Source organism: Mauremys reevesii, linkage group 19 (genome assembly GCF_016161935.1).
Source record: "Mauremys reevesii isolate NIE-2019 linkage group 19, ASM1616193v1, whole genome shotgun sequence".
Lineage (NCBI taxonomy): Eukaryota > Metazoa > Chordata > Testudines > Geoemydidae > Mauremys > Mauremys reevesii.
Window position 1 is genome coordinate 5,677,790 of NC_052641.1, and position 17,240 is coordinate 5,695,029.

Sequence of the window (17,240 nt, forward strand, 5' to 3'; positions counted from 1 at the left end):
GGGCAGGGGGCGGGGCCTTGGGGAAGGGGAGGGGCAAGGGTGTTTGGGTTTGTGCGATTAGACAGTTGGCAGCCCTAGTCCCTGGCTGCACGTGCACACCCAGGGAGCGTACGGTTCTGTGCGGTGCTGGAGCCATGAGCCCAGGTGCCTCTTGCCTTTGCCACTGGAACAGCAAACAGTGGCTGAGGCTTTTCCCAAACCCAGATGGGGCTGCTGGAGCTCATGCCGCGTACCCCCCCACACACACACCCAGCCTCTCCAGCTCTCATCCCACGCCTGCCAGCCGGCCCTCTGGCCCCTGGGGCTGCATGCCCACTTCCTCGGTGGTAAGGTCAGAAGCGACCATCTGGATGAGCTGGTCTCCAGCCCAGCATCTGCTGCTGCAGGGACAAAGGTCTCTGCTGCTGAGCCTCTGCAATGGCTGAGGTTTAAGACTTCATCAGCTGCCAGGCGCCCAGACACAAAGATAGTGGGCACATTAGAGAGAAGGTGGGATGGCTAGCCAGGGAGAGGGGGGTCTCTCGGCAGAGCTCAACTCTGTATGCCTGCCAGCTTTTGTGCTCGTTCAACCCCCTGCGAGGCCCTCTCCCAGAACTGCGAGCCGCGCTCGCCCCCTGAGTGCCGGGGCAGCAGGGGCCCCTGTGGGTATGTATGGCGAGGCCACAAGCACTGCATGGCACAGGACCCCACTCCTGGAATGCACCGCGAGTGGGGTTGGGCTCAGCGCTGCTCTCCCAGGAAGGGTTGCCAGGTTTTCGACCGGCAAGTCCAGTTGAAAGGGGACCAGTGCAGTGTCCAGACAGCGGTGCTGCGATCAGCCTCTGCCACAAGGAGGGTAGGAAGAACAGCAGTTGCTGGAGGAGGAGGAGGAGGCAGGATGCTGACAGCGCACGGTGCTTGAGGAGCGGGGTTGGCACCCAGGGTGTCCAGCAGCCGAGCTTGCCACCTGTGATGGCCCATTCCACCTTCTCAGCCTCCCAGGGACCCAGCTCTCTCTGGCCCTCATCCCACGGACAGACTCCCCCTCGCCCCCACTTCACTGTGCCCCGCTCGGGCAGGCAGGCAGGCTCCGCATCCGCTCCTCCCACCCTGGCTTGGCAGGCGGCAGGTGAGTCTGGGGGAAGGGGGTGTAAGCAACATGGGGGCCTGTAGTATCGGTTTTGAAAAAATGGAAAGTTGACAACCCTAGTCCCATCAGGCAGCGCTGGGTGTTTGGGGAGTCCCATGAATGTTCCCAGCAGGGGTGGGGCGCTGCACTGGGCCCGGCAGCTGCTTCTGGTTGGCAGAAGAAGAGCTCTGTGTGCCTTGAAAGCTTCTCTCTCCCCAACAGGTGTTGGTCCAGTCAAAGGTATCACCTCCCCCACCTCGTCTCGCAGGAGGCGGCTCAGGAGACTACATGTCCCAGCGTGCAATACTTCATTTAAAGGGCACTGACGGCAGTGCATGCTGGGACTAGTAGTCTCTACAGGCTGCTCCTGCATAGTAAAGATGAGGGGATTGCAGGCTGACTTTTGCAGCCTTGTGGGGTACACCTGGGTTAGGATAGGCCAGTGCTGGTTGTATTCCCACCCTTGCCTCCAGCTGTGTGGAGTGAGGTCCAATTTGGGTGGGGGGGTGCCTCTGCTGGTATCGTGTGTGTGCGTGTGTATGGGTCTGCATGTGAATGTGAGTGCACGGGAACATGTGTACACATGCATGTGTGTGCACGTGTGTGTGCATGTCCACATGTTGGTGTGCACGTGTGTATGCATGTGCACATATCTACATGGGGACACGCTTCCTCCCTGCATCCCCAGGGACAGCCACCAAGGGGTATAGGCATTGCAACACTGAACGTGCAGGTGCTCATCCAGAGAGATGGCTGGGGATGCAGCACCCTGGGCAGGATGGGCACTCCCCTGGCAGCACATGGGCTCCCCAGCACAAGGAGCAGCCGTGGAGAGAGCCTCCTGAGAAGCTGGTGCCCGCGAGCAGTGCACACAGCAAGACAGGACTCAGCAGAACTGAGTAGCTTCCTCTCCTGAGTGCCAGTGCCACGGAGGTGATTCATGCTAGATCCCGACATGGAGGGGAGCAGGGACTGGCCGCAGTGCCCAGGGTGACATGGCATCTAGGCCTCCCCAGGCAGGAACCCAATGGGGGTGGGCTCGGAAGGGCTGGCTGAGGCCCTGGCCAGGCAGTGGAACAGCAGGAGCTGTTAATGGAGCAGCCGCGTCTCCAGGTTTGCGGCTAAACAGGAGTTTCCCAGGAGCCCATAGGAGGTGGGAGATGCCTTGGATCCGTTCTGTCACTCGGGTGGGAACGTTAATGAGGAGCTGGGCACTGGCCCCTGATTGTGTGTGGGGAAGGGGCTGATCAGGCTGAGCAGCGGAGCTGCCCCCACACCTTTCCCTGCCCGGTGTGCCCAGAGGATGACTGGCCCTGCACTACTGCGGGGAGGGATCGCTCAGTGGTTTGAGCATTGGCCTGCTAAACCCAGGGTTGTGAGTTCAGTCCTTGAGGAGGCCATTTAGGGATCCGGGGCAAAAATCTGTCTGGGGATTGGCCCTGCTTTGAGCAGGGGGTTGGACTAGATACCTTCTGAGGTCCCTTCCAACCCTGAGATTCTCTGATTGCACTGATCTAACCAGCCCTGGGTGGCTAGCACGTGACACGAGATGAGCCCAACGGTCTTCTCTGTCCTCTACCTGTGACTTCCCAGGAACTCGCCTCCCCCAGACTGACACTCACACCCCCTGCCCCTCATGCGCCTGTTTGCTGCTCTAGCTGGCCGGTACCCTGAGCAGTGGCCCCGCTGGCCTCACCTCCCTGCCCCGCTGGCTCCCTGTGCAGGAATCCTGCCCCATAGCGAGAGGGGGAGCCAGCGCTCAGGCAGAGGGGATGCCTGTGCACATGCCGATGGGAGGCCAGCCTTGCCTGGGGGCTGTTCCCTGGCAGTGGGAGCGCTTTGTGCTGTGTAACCTGGGCCCAGTGGAGAGCTGCCCTAGGCTGGGGGTTAGGCCGGCCGGGCAAGGCACAGTGGCTCCGGGCAGGTGGGGCCCCTGTGCTGGGGACAGAGCACTGCACCCTCACAGAGCCCTGGAGGTGCAGGGGCACCAGGCTCTCTGGCAGTGGCATGGAGCAGGCCCTGCTCTGACATTACTGTGCCCTTGGGGGAGAGCCGGGCAGCGCCGGGTCCCTTATCTCTGTGCAGGGAAGGGCAAGCAGGAGCCTGAAGGACCCAGGCAGGGACCGGTACCGGCCTGCGGAGGCCAAGCATGAGGCCAGCAAACAGCTGGCAGTTGCTGGGGCCAGGCAGGGCTGCTCCTGGTGTTGGCTCTGCACTAATAGGCCGTTCTGTTGCTAAGAGCCATTGGTGCCACCTGGAGTGACCCCCCCCCGCCGCCCCACCCTGCAGAGGGCTGGGGGAGGGGGGCCTGATGTGATCCATTAGCTGCAAATGGTTAAACCAAGGAAAGCAACAGCAGCCCATCAGAAGCCAGGACTTCCCTGTGCACACAGTAGTGCCAGCGGCAGCTCCCCCGGAAAGGGGCTGTAAAAGGCTGAGCAGATCTCCCCTTCCCCAGGCGGGTCGGACTCCGAGCTTCCCTCCCCCGCTCGGCCGCACTGGGGGGCACAGAGCTGGCACTAGGGGAGGGAGCTGGGCTCATGCATTAGCATGAGAATTGTGTCATTCCCAGAGAGCATCACCTGTGCAGCCCCAAGGTGCTGACCTGGGTCAATTGGGTCACGTGGCTTGCAGGGGACCAAGCCCCTCTGCCTGCTGCATGGTGGGGGGAGGAGGGGGAGTGCCCAGCTGTACAGACAAGCAGAATAACCAGCCAGTCCTGTGTAGCAGGAGCCAACAGGCTGGGAGCAAGACCATGGACACGGAGCCAAGAGCTGCTCTGCTTTATAGCCGGGTTTGCTGGGACAGGGGGTCTGTGGCTGGCAGTGCCCCAGGCTGCACTGAACACGCCATAGCCCCGGCCCTGTGAGGTCAGTTGCCTCCCAGCTGGCAACTCGGGCACCGCTCAAGGCTAGTGCACTGGCCTTCCAGGCTTGGTTTAAATCCTTCCTGGTCACACGGGCAAGGAGTTTGGTGGATCTGTTTCCCTTTGCCCAGATCCCCACAGAATTCGGCATGGTGGGCGGTGGCTGTTCAGTGAAGGGCTACGACCAGGGAGCAGGAGCCGGTGCTGGGCAGAGCAGAGCAAGGACCGAGGGGGCTGTAGGGTAGGAGGGAGGGGTAGAGAAGGTTGGGGGGAGAAGAACCCAAATTGGGCTGCAGATGAGGAGCGCAGGGAAAGCTTGCAGGGCACCCACCCCTGTCGCACCCATGGGCTCTGCATTCAGACAGACGCTTCTCAAGTCAATCGTTTGTATTTTCACAGTCTGAATTGGAGGAGACAGAATCTTTTGACTGAACAAGAGAGGGAACCAGACACGAACCACCCCTGGCCTGGCCAGCCCAGCCCTGCCTTGCCCTGTGCTCAGTGCTTCTGCCCCACCTCTGCTCCAGTGACACCGACTGATGTGGGCAGGCTGCAGGAGTGTGGTACTGTTTGCCCTGGGGCACAGTTTAAACTCTGCTTTGGGACTGGCTGGCCCCATGGCCTCCATTTCTGCTCCAGATTTGTCAGAGCTCGGCACCTCCTGCGTTTAGCTCACGTCTGGGCCCTTCTGTGAGCAGAGAACCCCTGCCCCTCTCCCTGTGCACGGGCACCGGCATGGAGTGCCCAGGGGGGCCCTGCTGGTGCTCTGCTTCCTTTTATTTGAAAAAAACAAAAGGAAGTATCTCTTCACCCAACGCACAGTCAGCCTGTGGAACTCCTTGCCAGAGGATGTTGTGAAGGCCAAGACCATAACAGGGTTCAAAAAAGAACTAGATAAGTTCATGGAGAACAGATCCATCAATGGCTGTTAGCCGGGATTGGCAGGGATGGTGTCCCTGGCCTCTGTTTGCCAGAAGCTGGGAATGGGTGACAGGGGATGGATCACTTGATGATTAGCTGTTCTGTTCATTGCCTCTGGGGCGTGGGGCACTGGCCACTGTCAGACGACAGGATACTGGGCTAGATGGACCCTTGGTCTGACCCAGCAGGGCCATTCTTATGTTCTTACCGACAGCGGGGACAGAAGCCCAACTCAGCTGGAAAGGGCTTCGCTGCGGCCCAGCTGTGTCTCTCCTGGCCTGCAGAGCCGGCCTCACTGAGAGTGGGGATGCTGGCCAGGGCGCCAGGGTTCTCCCCGGGCTGAACACCGCAGCCCAACACCTGCGGCTTAGCCCTCCTGATGGGGGTAGGGACACCCAGCCTGGCCTTGCCCAGGGCCCCCGCCTCCAATCCCCTCCCCTGCATTGATCACTGCCCGCACTCTGGCCTGGCTGGAGAGGCCTCCGGGTCTCGGCGCTATTTGTCCAGGATGAGGAAGAGCAGCACGAGCAGCACGATGGGCAGGAAGATGAGCAGCAGGCTGAGCGTCTCTGCGGCCAGCAGCGCGGCCAGCGAAAGCAGGTAGCAGCAGCGGCAGCGGCGTTGCAGGCTGCCCAGGCCGCTGACCAGGCACAGGGGGTAGCGCACGCAGGGCAGGCAGCCGAACATGCGGCTAGTGTGGAAGCGCACCTGGAAGTGGTGCTCCAGTGCCCCGCAGAGCCCTGGCCTCCGGGGCGGCAGCGGGGGCGGCATGGGCAGTGCCAGCGGGGAGGCCGGGTTAGGCTGGGTGTGCAGCAGCAGCAGCTCCTCCTGGAGCTTGCAGATCTCCCACTCCAGCATGGGGGTCTTCTGGCGGCAGATGGGGCAGCGCACGCGGCCAATGTCGGCGGCGCCGGCCCGGTCCATGATGGCGTGCAGGCAGTCGCTGCATAGCACGTGTCTGCAGTTGAGCAGGGCCCGCGTGTGCCGCCCGCTGTCATAGGGCTCCGTGCAGATGGGGCACTCCTCCTCGGCGCTGCCAGCTTCCCCCAGGGCGCAGCAGGACTCGGCCGCACTGCCCGGGGCCTGCTCTCCTGCTCCTGCGCTGGGGGGGCTCAGGCTCCGGCTGGAGGTCTGGCTGGAGGTCCTTTCCAGGCTGGGCAGCCCCTGGGGAGCCCCTGGGCTGCTGCCAGCCGCTGGCACCAGGCTGAGCGGGGCTGACGCCGGGCAGAGGTGCCCCCCGCCCAGAGGCGCACTGGAGGGGCTCAGGCTCCGGCTGGAGGTCTGGCTGGAGCTCCTTTCCAGGCTGGGCAGCCCCTGGGGAGCCCCTGGGCTGCTGCCAGCCGCTGGCACCAGGCTGAGCGGGGCTGGCACTGGGCAGAGGTGCCCTCCGCCCAGGGACGCGCTGGCGGGGCCGCAGGCAGCTGGCGCTTTGCGCTGATCCAGGAGAGGCTCCCACGCTCCGTCCTCGCCCCCCAGATCCGGGGCCCCGCTGTCCCCCGGCCGGGCGCCTCCTTCGCCTCCCCAGGCCCCCGGCTCGCTCTGCGCCTCGCCCTCCTGCCGGGCCGGCTCCCGGTCCCGGCTCCCCGGAGGCGGCAGCTCGCCCCGCTCCCCGGGCGCGGGGCCGGACCCGCCGAGGGGCGCCGGGGCGGGGGGCGGCTCTGCCCGCAGGACAGCGGCTGCCATCGCGGTGGCGGATCAACGGAAGCTGCGGCTACTCGCTGGCTCGGGGCCGGCCGGTGCCCCGCGCCCAGGGCAGCCCGACCCGGGCAGGCGGGACCCGGCAGCCGCCGCCCCGCCCCGCCCCGCCCCCGGCTCGGCCTCCCTGGCCCGGGGCCAGCCTCGCTGCCCGGCTGGTTCGGCGGCTGCAGGGGCCGCGCCCCTACTCAGCTCTTCCCGGAGCCAGCCCCGACCCCAGCCCCCGTGTGACCGAGGGGCCACCCGCTCCCCGGTCCCGCCCTGCAGCCCCCCAGCCCGCTCCCCGGAGCAGAGCCGCGGGACACCGGCACTTGCCGGGGGGACGGGGACTTCCCACCCGCCCACGTCTCCAGCCTCTGGGCTTGTGTCTGTCCTGCTGATCTGACAGCCCCTGCCCCCTCCCCCCCTCGCCAGCCTCCCCTGGCCCCATCGCCCGTGGAACGGGCTGGCTGTGACCTGCCCCCTTCCCCTCTCCCCAGGCACCTCAGGAGGCTGCTGGGCCAGAGGCACCGTCTGCCATCACCAACCCTCCTCTAGGTCTCCAAGGCTGCACTTGGCGCCTCTCGCTGGAGCAGGGTGAGCTCCCCTCAGGCACTAGGGAGTTCGCTGCTTGGTGGGACAAGCTCTGCCAGGCTGCGCTGGGTAATCCCTGAGCTCACAGCCCGGCCTGGTAGCCACCCAGCACAGCCAGGGCCCTTTAACAAGGACAGATTGTCTCAGGGGCCAGGTGTCCATGTGCAGGGCAGTCGCTGCAATCACCCCTTTGCCAACAAGAGACACACCAAGGCCTGAGTGCGTGTGGAGAAGGGCAGGATACAGGGCCTCCCGGTCTATCAAGCCAGCCCTTTCCAGCCCTCCCACTTCCCCTGGCTAACTGACGGGGTGGGGAAGAGACCCAGCCAACAGCTAACTTCCTCCAGCCGCTGCCTCTAAACCAGCCGGTCTCAAAGTGCGGGTTGTGACCCCATGGTAATGGGGTTGCCAGGGCTGGTGTCAGGGCCGAAGCCTGAGCCCCATCGCCTGGGACCAACGCCCGGAGCTTAACCCAAAGCTTGAGGGCTTCAGCCCTGGGTGGGGCTTGGGTTTGGGCTTTGGCTCCCCTGCCTGGGGCAGTGGGGCTCAAGTGGGCTCGGGCTTTGGTTCCCCCTCCTGGGGTCATGTCGTGATTTTTGTTGTCAGAAGGGGGGTCGCGGTGCAGGGAAGTTTGAGAACTGCTCTAACCAAGGCAGGACAAGTACAGACTGATGCAGACCTTGGAGAGGTAACTATCCCCTGTGTCTGCTGCCCCTCTGGCCGCGGGAGGCCCTGTTGATCCGGGGTGGGAGCCCGCACGGGGATGACATGTTCACTCACTTCCCCTTCCTGCCTGAGAACATGCACACCCTGGCCCAGGGCAGCAGAGAGGCCAGCTCAGAGCTCGTCAGGCTCCCAGCCTGGGGTCTGACTCACATCCAGGGCACTAATGACTGTTTACAGGGTGGCTAAGAATTTCAGAGAGCCAGGCAGGAGGGGAAAGGGCCCGGGCCCCGGAGACACATGGACCCAGGCACCGGGGGGCAGAGGGGCAATGGCAAAGGGGCCACAGCCACACGCAGCCAGAGAAAGCCAGCACCCACCTTGCTGAGTACAAGGCAAGTGTGTTTGCAGGATGCTTGGTTACCCCCTCCCCACTAACACTGGCCCCTGCGTCTTCAGCCTCTGCTAGTGCAGCCTTAGTTACTGGTGGTAACTGGTGCTGTTTGGATCCCAGCAGGAGAGCTTACTGACCCGCCCAGTAACCGGAGTTCTTGGAGGTGGTGCTCCATGACAAGGTGTGTGTGCACCCCTGCCCTCTCCAACTGTTGTCAGCAGTGCTTGTGGGTCCATGCCTGTGTCCTACCTACACACCCTCATGCTCCAGCACAAGAGTATAGAGGGAGGGGTGAACCCACCACTGCTCCTGCTCCTCCTCAACCCAGAGGCAGAACTCGGAAGCAGAGAGGGAGGGGGATGGGTAGTGGAGCACCCATAGGGACAAAGGATGTTGAAGAACTTCAGCGAAGCTAAGTACCCTGCTCCTTCCTCCAGTCCCCATGGGTGTTCCACAGCTGGAGCGTCCCAAGCAGTGCCCCAGTGCGGTGGAGGCGGCTGCAGTAGAGGTGGGAGATCAGCATCGCCGAAGGCCCAGCCGCCCTGAAAGCAGTCAGGACCGCATAGTGCTTGGGAAATGTGTGCGCGGACACCCAGGTGATGGTCCTGCAAGTGTCTGTGATGGGTATGTTCTCAGGTGGGACTATGGAGGTGGATGGATCCACAGGGGTTCTCAAACTTCATTGCACCGCAACCCCCATCTGACAACAAAAATTACTGCATGACCCCGGGGGTGGAGGCCAAAGCCTGAGCCTGAGCCCCGACCCCCCAGGCAGGGGAGCCAGAGCCCAAGCCCCACTGCCCAGGCTGGGGGGCCGGGGCCTGAGCCTCCCACCCAGGGCTGAAGCCCTTGGACTCTGGCTCTGGCCCTGGGCGGTGGGGCTCAGGCTTCGGCCCGGGTCCCATCAAGTGTAACCCCAGCACTGACAACCCCATTACCATGGGGTCCCGACCCACAGTTTGAGAACCGCTGCCGGGGGCGGGGGGGGGGGGGGTATGTGCTCCAGCTTTGTAGCACGCCAAAACGCACTCCAAACCCCATTCTGACCGTCTCTGAGTGGAAATCAGCTCTCCCTTCATTTTTTCTGTGAAGGAGGGAGTCTAGGACAGTGGTGAGCTGGAGCCGGTTTGCGCGAACCGGTTCTTAAATTTAGAAGCCGGTTTAGAACCGGTTGTTAAAGGGGTGGGCAAACTCCAGCCCGCGGGACCGTCCTGTCCAGCCTGCCTGAGCTCCCGGCTCCCCCTTCTTGCAGAGCCTCAGTGTGCCATGCCGCCAGCGCTCTGGACCGCTCCTGGGCAGCTCCTGCTGCTTTGAGCAGCATGGTAAGGGGGTGGGGCTGTGAGCTCCAGCGGGCCACGCGGCATCCATACACGCTGCCCTGAGCAGCATGGTAAGGGGGCTGGGCCAGGGCTGGGAGGAGGGGTAGCAGCAGCGGGGCTCCGGGGACTATTAAAGGGCTGGGGTGGTAGAAGCAGGGGAGTCCTGGGCCCTTTAAATAGCTGCCGGAGCCCCCAGCTGCCGAGGGGGAGGGCACTTACCAGTACAGGGCAGGCTCTGATCCCCCCATCCCCGCCAACCCCTAACATTGGGTTTAACTGAATCCCACTTCTAGGGCACCTCCACTGGTTCCCTTTCCCAAGACCCCTTTGGGTTTGTTTTCATACCCAGATACTGTCCACAAACTCATCTGCCAACTGCCCTGCATGATGCAGATCCTTAGGCTTCCTGTCCGCTAACAACATTTGAGCTTGTAGGGACAGATCTCAGAGAGTTGTTCCACCCCAACCAGATGGTACAAATTCTCCAAAGTAGTGACAGCTGCACCCTTACCCCATCTGTGGAGACAGTCTCCCCTTGGGGTTGGGGGGTGGCTTTTTGAACTGTTCATAGTCCCCAGTATCAACTCTGTCCATCTGGCTACACACCTCTAGGGCTTCAGGACCGAGCAAGCAGGTGAGCAGTGGAGCCGGTTCACAGGGTCAGCCAGGTTCAAACCACAAGCCTCTTCAAAGACAGTGAGCTCAGCATTATATCCCCCCCTCCTTAAACTTGGCAACAATTTGGTATCTAGACTCCCTGCAGAAATGGCATCCTGGGGTCTTTCCCCACTTACCCCTGTGGTCCTCTTGCCCCCCTGCATCTCCATCTCCAGTTCATGCTTCCTCTGCTTCTCATGGTCCTTCGTTCTCAGCTCCAACTCCCACCACCTCAAATCTATTGCTGGGGAACCAGGTCGTGACGATGCCCTGCTGGACAGGGAACTGAGTCTTGAGGATGCCCTGCTGCTCCCTCTGTCATTCTCGGACCCTCTTGAAACTCTGTCTGGAACCTGCTTCCTGGACTGATCACCTTTCTCCAGACATGCAGTCAGCTGTGTCTTGTTGCGTTTCCCAACGCTTCGCCCTCTCTCCCTGCACAGGTTTGCGATGTCCTTCTTATGGAGGTGGTTCTAAGACATCTCCTTGCTGTTTCCTTTGACTTACCTTGTTTTACTGCTGCAAGTCACTTATTGCAAAATACTACTGGTGCAGTCAACATCCCACCGCTGACACCAACTGTCGCAGATCCACAGCATCCGGGCTACGCCCCCAGGATTGGGACAGTCTCAGATACCCCTTCAGTGTGCCAGACTCCCAGGTCTCTCGCTTCCTCCTGGGTAGGCCACATAGCCTGACCACCTCCTTAGACTGGACCTCTGGGCCGTCCGCTCCCCTGCTTCATACTATGAGCTCTGTTCAGCAAGTTCAACTGAAAGAGGTTCCTGGTAGAGACTTGTCCACTCTGCAGGGACTAATGCACCTCAGCAAGCATTTGCAATGACACCCAAACAGCACTGTCAAAACAGTCGGGTTTGTGTTAGTCAGCTGGAGCACAGCATGGGAAGTCCTTAGTTGGCAGAGAGAACTGAAGGTTAAAGCACAGACCATTCTGGCTAGTCCAGAGCCCAGCCAAGCTGTAGTGAACCCCACTGCCCAAGCTCCATCTGTCTCCATCCAACTTCCTTGGTCAGTTCCCAGGTGAGAGAGACTCCTTCCAGCAGCCAGCTCTTATCCGCCACCTCACACCTCCTCAGTCCTTTGTTCTCGAGCTGGGGCACTGCTCAGCTTCCCAGCTGAGAGGTGGGGAAATCCATCGCCCTCTGGGGCCTTGGTTGCTAGGTGTTGATGTCCTGGTGACTGGATTTGCCTTTGTCTTTTCAGATTCCGCATTGATATGGGGCTGGCCTCAGCTAGTCCTTTTCGGTGACCCAGCCCCGCTCAGACAGCCAGATGACTTTCATAGCACTCTCTCTGAGCCTGCCCTGGGAGCAACCAGTCCATTTCCACTCCTGGGTAACAACATAGCATTTGGGGGAAACTGAGGCACACGTGGGCATCTTAAAAATATTACAGGAAATTCCCAGTTGGTCCCAAAGGATCCCTGAAGAGGGACAGGGATGAGAGTGGATGGGTGGGTGGAGTTGAATTGGATGGACTATCCTGTTGAAACCTCTTCTTGGATCCATCTGTCTGAAATGATGAGATCCCAAGAAGGTAGGAAATGGGAGAGATGGTTTCCATAGGGTGGATGGTGGGTGGCTTGGAGCACCATTAGATCCAGAGTAGGGGATGATTCATGATTCCCTACCAGTGGGTCAAAATGGACACTTGGAGGTCGCCGGTGGGGAGGACAGTGTAGATGATGGTCCATTTTTGTGAAATGTGGACCTCTTTTTAGATGGTTCTGCTGGGGAGGCTTGGTACTGATCTGGGTGAGATCGTTGTGCCATCTGCAACTTGCTGTGTTTTTTGTTTTTTGCAAGGGTGTATGCACGGACGGCTCGCAGAGTCACGTGAGTGGCAGGATTCATCGGGGTCATCACTGAAGAACTTGGCCCCTTTGAAAGGAAGGTTCTCCGTGATATTTTGCATCTCCCTGGGAAGGCCTGGAGCTTGCAGCCAGAAGGCTTGAGGCGTGACAAAGGTGTGAGGCTGTGCCTGTCGCATCGAGAGAAGCCTGCAAGGAAGCGTTAATGATTATCAGGCCTTCTGTGACAACAGCCTGAAACGGATCCCTTTGGGATCCATCCAAAGTGAAAACTCGCTGTCATTTGGAAAGTCCATTTTCCCATCAAGGCAGGATAGTTGGCAGCTCTGAACTGGAGAGCAGCTGAGGAATGGCTCTTGCAGCCAAGAAGCCCCCAATGCCTGAGTTCTTTATTGGAGGGAGTCGATCTGGATTGACACTGTCCATTTGTTTCACTGAAGCGCTGACTACCAGGGAGTTAGGGGTTGGATGGGTACATATTACTTTTTGTCTGACTTGTTGCATGTGAGGGTATGGTAGCTGGTGTATGCTATACCACATAGGCGCCGACTCCGTGGGTGCTCCGGGGCTGGAGCACCCACGGGGAAAAATTGGTGGGTGTGGAGCACCCGGCAGCTCCCTGAACCAGCTCACCTCTGCCTCCGCTCCGCCTCCTCCCCTGAGCGGGCCGCCGTGTCCTACTTCTCCCCCTCCCTCCCAGCACTTGCGCCACAAAACAGCTGTTTCGCGCAGCAAGCCTGGGAGGGATGCGGGAGGAGGAGGAATGCAGAGCGCTTGGGGAAGAGGCAGGGCCAGGGTGGGGATCTGGGGAGGGATCCAATGGGGCAGGGAGGGGGAGGAGTCAGGGCAGGGCTGGGGGGGGGCACGAGCACCCACCGGCGCCAACAAAAGTTGGTGTCTGTGCTATACTATATGGGCTGGTGAGAGTAACGTGTCATAAACGAGCACGGCAATCTTGCCTTGGGAGGAGGTATGTGAAATACTCAACCAGGGAGCACTGTATTTCTTGTATTCCCTCCAAAGGGATTGGCCAGGCTGCTGATATTCTTTTATCAGCTCTTGAAATCCTCTGCATAGGGTGGGGGCCTCGTCAGGTGAGGAAGAGAATTTGTTAGATAGTGGGGTCTCACCTCTTACCTCCTGCGCCTCTCGGGGGTGTCCTCCTGGGGAGGAGGGTCCTGAGGTACCAGTAGCTGCTGATCTTGGTGGGTCCTTGTGAGGGCACCTATAAAACTGGTCACCATAAGGGGCCCAAGGGTTCCAGAACCCCACAGTGGTGGAGCACAGAGGAACAGAGTGGTACCCCAAGGGTGTTCCTACATTGGCTGGTTCCTGAGGTCTCCTCCTAGGGAGAGAGGCTGGAATGGGAAAGTGGTGGAGTCCTGGACAGAAATGTCCAAGTCCAAGAGGTGTCATCTCCCATATCCAGAGGGGAGCTACTGGTGTTGGTACTGGGGGCCGTGTTGGTATCGGTGGTTGAGGCTTTGTCGCATCACCAGGGACTCTGGTTTGAGGGGGGGTGTTGGCACCAGCTGTCATCAGATGTTTGGCTGCGTGTGTTCTCTCTGCGCGCTGTCCTGACTCTAGCCAGAAAACCCGTACAGCAGGCTCTGATCGAACGGCCCAAGAAATCCACAGACTCGGTTCGTAGCGAAGGCACATGGTCAGGTTTATTGCCAACGAAGCACAGTCCCAGTGCCCTGGCTCAGTGGTTACAGGTACACAAACACACGCATGCCCATTGCAATGGACTAGCTCAGTCCATTAACCCCAGGCCAGCCAAAGACGCTCCCTCTGAGATACCTTTTAATACATCAGTACAAACACGTTACACACTGTCCCTCTGATGTAGTTAGTTACCTCCCATCACCTTGTACGTCTCTATCCATCACACTGTCAGCCTGACCTTGTCTGTAGGATGGGTCGGTGTGTTCCTGTTCTCTTTGGGGAATGTGTTTGGCATGGAGGTGTTCTGGTACCACCTTCCTGGAATGTGCGTGTTTAGATTCTTATGCCTAGCAGCACTCAGGAATGTGTGTTTCTGCAATATTAGCCCAGTTCTTGCCAGATTCTGTGAGCAGGGCCTGCCTCTTGCTCACAACTTAACTTTGCTTTATATCAGCAAAGTTTTGACTACTTTAGCCCAGGCCTCATACCAGGCTTCTGATACATGGGCTTATGTTTCAGGCCGTCTTCCTACTACATCAGCAAGCAATCTTGGTCGATACCCCTCAGCAGAGGGGATTCGGGTTCTTCCATGACTCAGGGATCCTCACGGGAGAGCAACCTGGTTGGTAATGGTGAACTTGGACCCTGTTCCTGGGGGTGAGGCCACACTGAGCAGTGCTGGAGATGGTACAGATGAACGGTTCGTGTGCTCTCTGTGGCTGTGACCCTGGGAAGACAATACCGGAGCATGTGTCTAAGAGGATTTCTTTAAGCTGCCCCTCTATTTGGAGGGCTCTGATCCTGGGGCTGCTTGCCAGAGGATTCCTGTTGGTCCTAGGGCAGGGAGAAGCCTCAGCAGTCTCCACAGCAGGACGTGAGGCCTCCTTGCTCCCTGGCGTTAGAGGAGACTTTTCCCTTCCTTTCAGTCTCTCTTTCTGGTGAATGGGGCCTTTTCCTCCGCTGAAGCTTCGAAGTATCCTAAGCTGCACCATGAGCTCTTCAGGCACCAGAGTGCTCCCCGAGCAGCTACACCGGGGTTGTGTGTGTGGGGGGAAATCGGACTCCACAGGTCTCAGGGAATGCTCCATAAGTCTCCCCTCAGCTCCCTGGATCTGCTCTCGAAGCTGGAGCAGCCCCTATACTTAGGGGGACGTGGGGCTCTCTGAAGTAGCGGAGGCAGCCGGAATGGTCTGTGACAGGTCTGGCAGGATTTGAACCCAGGGGTTTGGCCTAACCCACCTGGGGAAGCCACCAACACACAGGGCCGAGGTCAAGGCAGGCCCTGATTACAAAGAAAGGGGCGGGGAGCCCCCGAACACCCAAGTCTGTGCTAAACAACAAACAAAAGAAGAAAAGTGAGCTGTGCAGCTAACCAGCAGCGCCGTAGTGCTCCGCCTCGAGCCGCAGACAGCTGGGAAGGAACTGACTTGTGGTGGTGGGTGCACCCCTGCCTCTGGCCTTTGTACTGCAGCACGATGATGTGTGGGGCACAGACGCTGCTTCCAGCCCCATTTCTGCCAGCAGGGACCCGTGTGCCAGCACCCCTGAGCCTAGGAAGGGGTTGGGCATGAGCGTCCAGTGAAAGCACTGGCTACCGTCGCCGGGAGCCCTGCACACAGCTGTTGCTGAGAGTGAATGTGGCTCCTGGAGAAGTTCTCCCCGCCCAGGTGCAGCTGGGCCCTGGCCAACTAACCGCAGGCTCACACCCACCCCCTCCAGATTCCAAGTGCAGGTTCTGCATCCATTCACTGGGTCTGTGGCTCCACTGGGCAGCAGCCCCCTCCCTCCGCCCCGTTTTCAGCTGCCTGCATGGCACAGAACTGCGTGGGAGGAGGCTTGGCTGCTGGCTCGGAGGGGAAACAGGAGGCCATTAGGGCCTGGGCAGGGAACCAGTTACATATGCCCCATTTAAACTGTCCTTAGTAGGTGTCGGCTCAGCTCCTGGAGGAGTGGGGCAGCTCACCCCTCTCTGAGTCATGCGTTCAGGCTACTGGCAGACTCCGGAAGGTGAACTGGCATCAGTGACACCTGGTTCAAGTATTCAAGGACTCACTATCTTCCCTACGTGACACCACCACTCTGCAGCGGAGGCAGACTCTCGGAGAGGAACTACAGGACACCATGGCCTTGTTTACATGGGCGGATGCCTGGATATACTCGTGATTCTGCCACGGACTCACTTAGCCTTGGGCAAGCCATTTCCCCCCTTTGTGACTCAGTTTCCCCTCTGTCACCGGCAGGGCAACTGTGCCGGCTGAGCCGCCCTGGGACTGAAGTGTGAGGCTGACACAAGGTGCTGGTGGGTTTATTGGGTGTTGTCTGGGCCTGGACACTCCCACATAGCTACAAGCCTTTGGCAGGCCGGGGGAATGGCCAGGAGCAGGCTGTCCCAGGCTCGGCTCCAGGCTCACGACCAGGTTTCCATCTGGAAGCGACGAGATCTTTCCAAGGCTGTTAGATATTCCTCAGCTTCTGAGGGGGACAGGTCCCCTTCCAGCTGGAACACGGATTTTAGGGCTTCTGCTACTGCTGCCGGCATTTCCTTGGCATTTCTGGAAGGGAGAAAGTCTCTATTGTAACCACAAAGCAGAACACAGGAGAGTCTCAACACATCAGCCCCTCCAGCTCCCCGTAAGGCCAGTTCTGTTCATTCCTATCACTGCTGGGGCCAGGGCCGGGCTTTCTCTGCAGTCCCCTCTGTTGCTTCTCCAAGGCCCCAGGCTGGGCTGGACACAGCTCTCTCACTAGCTACCTCTCCTGCGGCACAGCTGCGCAGTAAGGGTTGGTTTCAGCTTTGTTGGCCCGGTCGTGGGACCAAACCCAGCTGTGCTGTCCTGACCAGTACGAGGGCGAGCTCCATCGTAGCAACACTCGAGCCCTTTCTCCAGCCCTGCCGTGAGCACGCAGCTATTCCCAGCAGGGCTCACCCATTGGCTGCCTTGTGGGCCAGTTCCTGTGCGGCGGCTTTATAACCACGCACGGCGTCATAGCGCCCCCGGGCACGTCGCTGGACACAAGCCCCCTGCAGAGCAGCTTGCGCTTGACCCAATGCGCTCGCCGGACAAGGGAGGGTCCAGCCCCCAGCAGGGAGTATATGCCCAGGGTACTCAGCTGAGGCACATGGCTGCGAGCCGGGGTTCCCGGGCATTACGGGGCAGCCTGTCCGGCTTTGCACTGAGGGAGGCCTGGGGGGCTCCCCGGATACACAGACCCAAACAAAACCTTGGGTTCCAAAAGCCGTTGTGTCCATTCCCTGGCGCACGGGGCCACTATCTCGGTACAGCTCCAAGCTCAAGCCCTGAAAACCAAGGGCATGGCCAGCTATGGAGTCATGACGCTCACCCCCCACCCCCATCACAAACCACAGCATAAAGCCGTGCCGCTTCGTCACAGTGCAGCAGCCTTACGGCGGCCCTGGAGATTGTTGGGGTTTTCCGAGTATTATTTCATGTATGTATGTATGTATGTATACATACAGCTATTGTCTTTACAGTGATTTTGATCACCAAGGATCTTCTCTGAAGGGGTTTGTTAGGTGGGAAATA

General features: G+C 60.0%; 1 protein-coding gene across 1 annotated transcript in view; it reads right to left on the minus strand.

Moving 5' to 3' along the window:
- Positions 1-15,984: 15,984 nt before the first annotated feature.
- NDOR1 (NADPH dependent diflavin oxidoreductase 1) overlaps positions 15,985-17,240 on the minus strand; it is a 40,244-nt gene continuing 38,988 nt past the window's right edge. Inside the window, exon 15 of the mRNA XM_039506436.1 lies at positions 15,985-16,247. Coding sequence (XP_039362370.1) covers positions 16,103-16,247 — 145 coding nt within the window. The 3' untranslated portion in view covers positions 15,985-16,102. The remainder of the gene's footprint in view (positions 16,248-17,240) is intronic.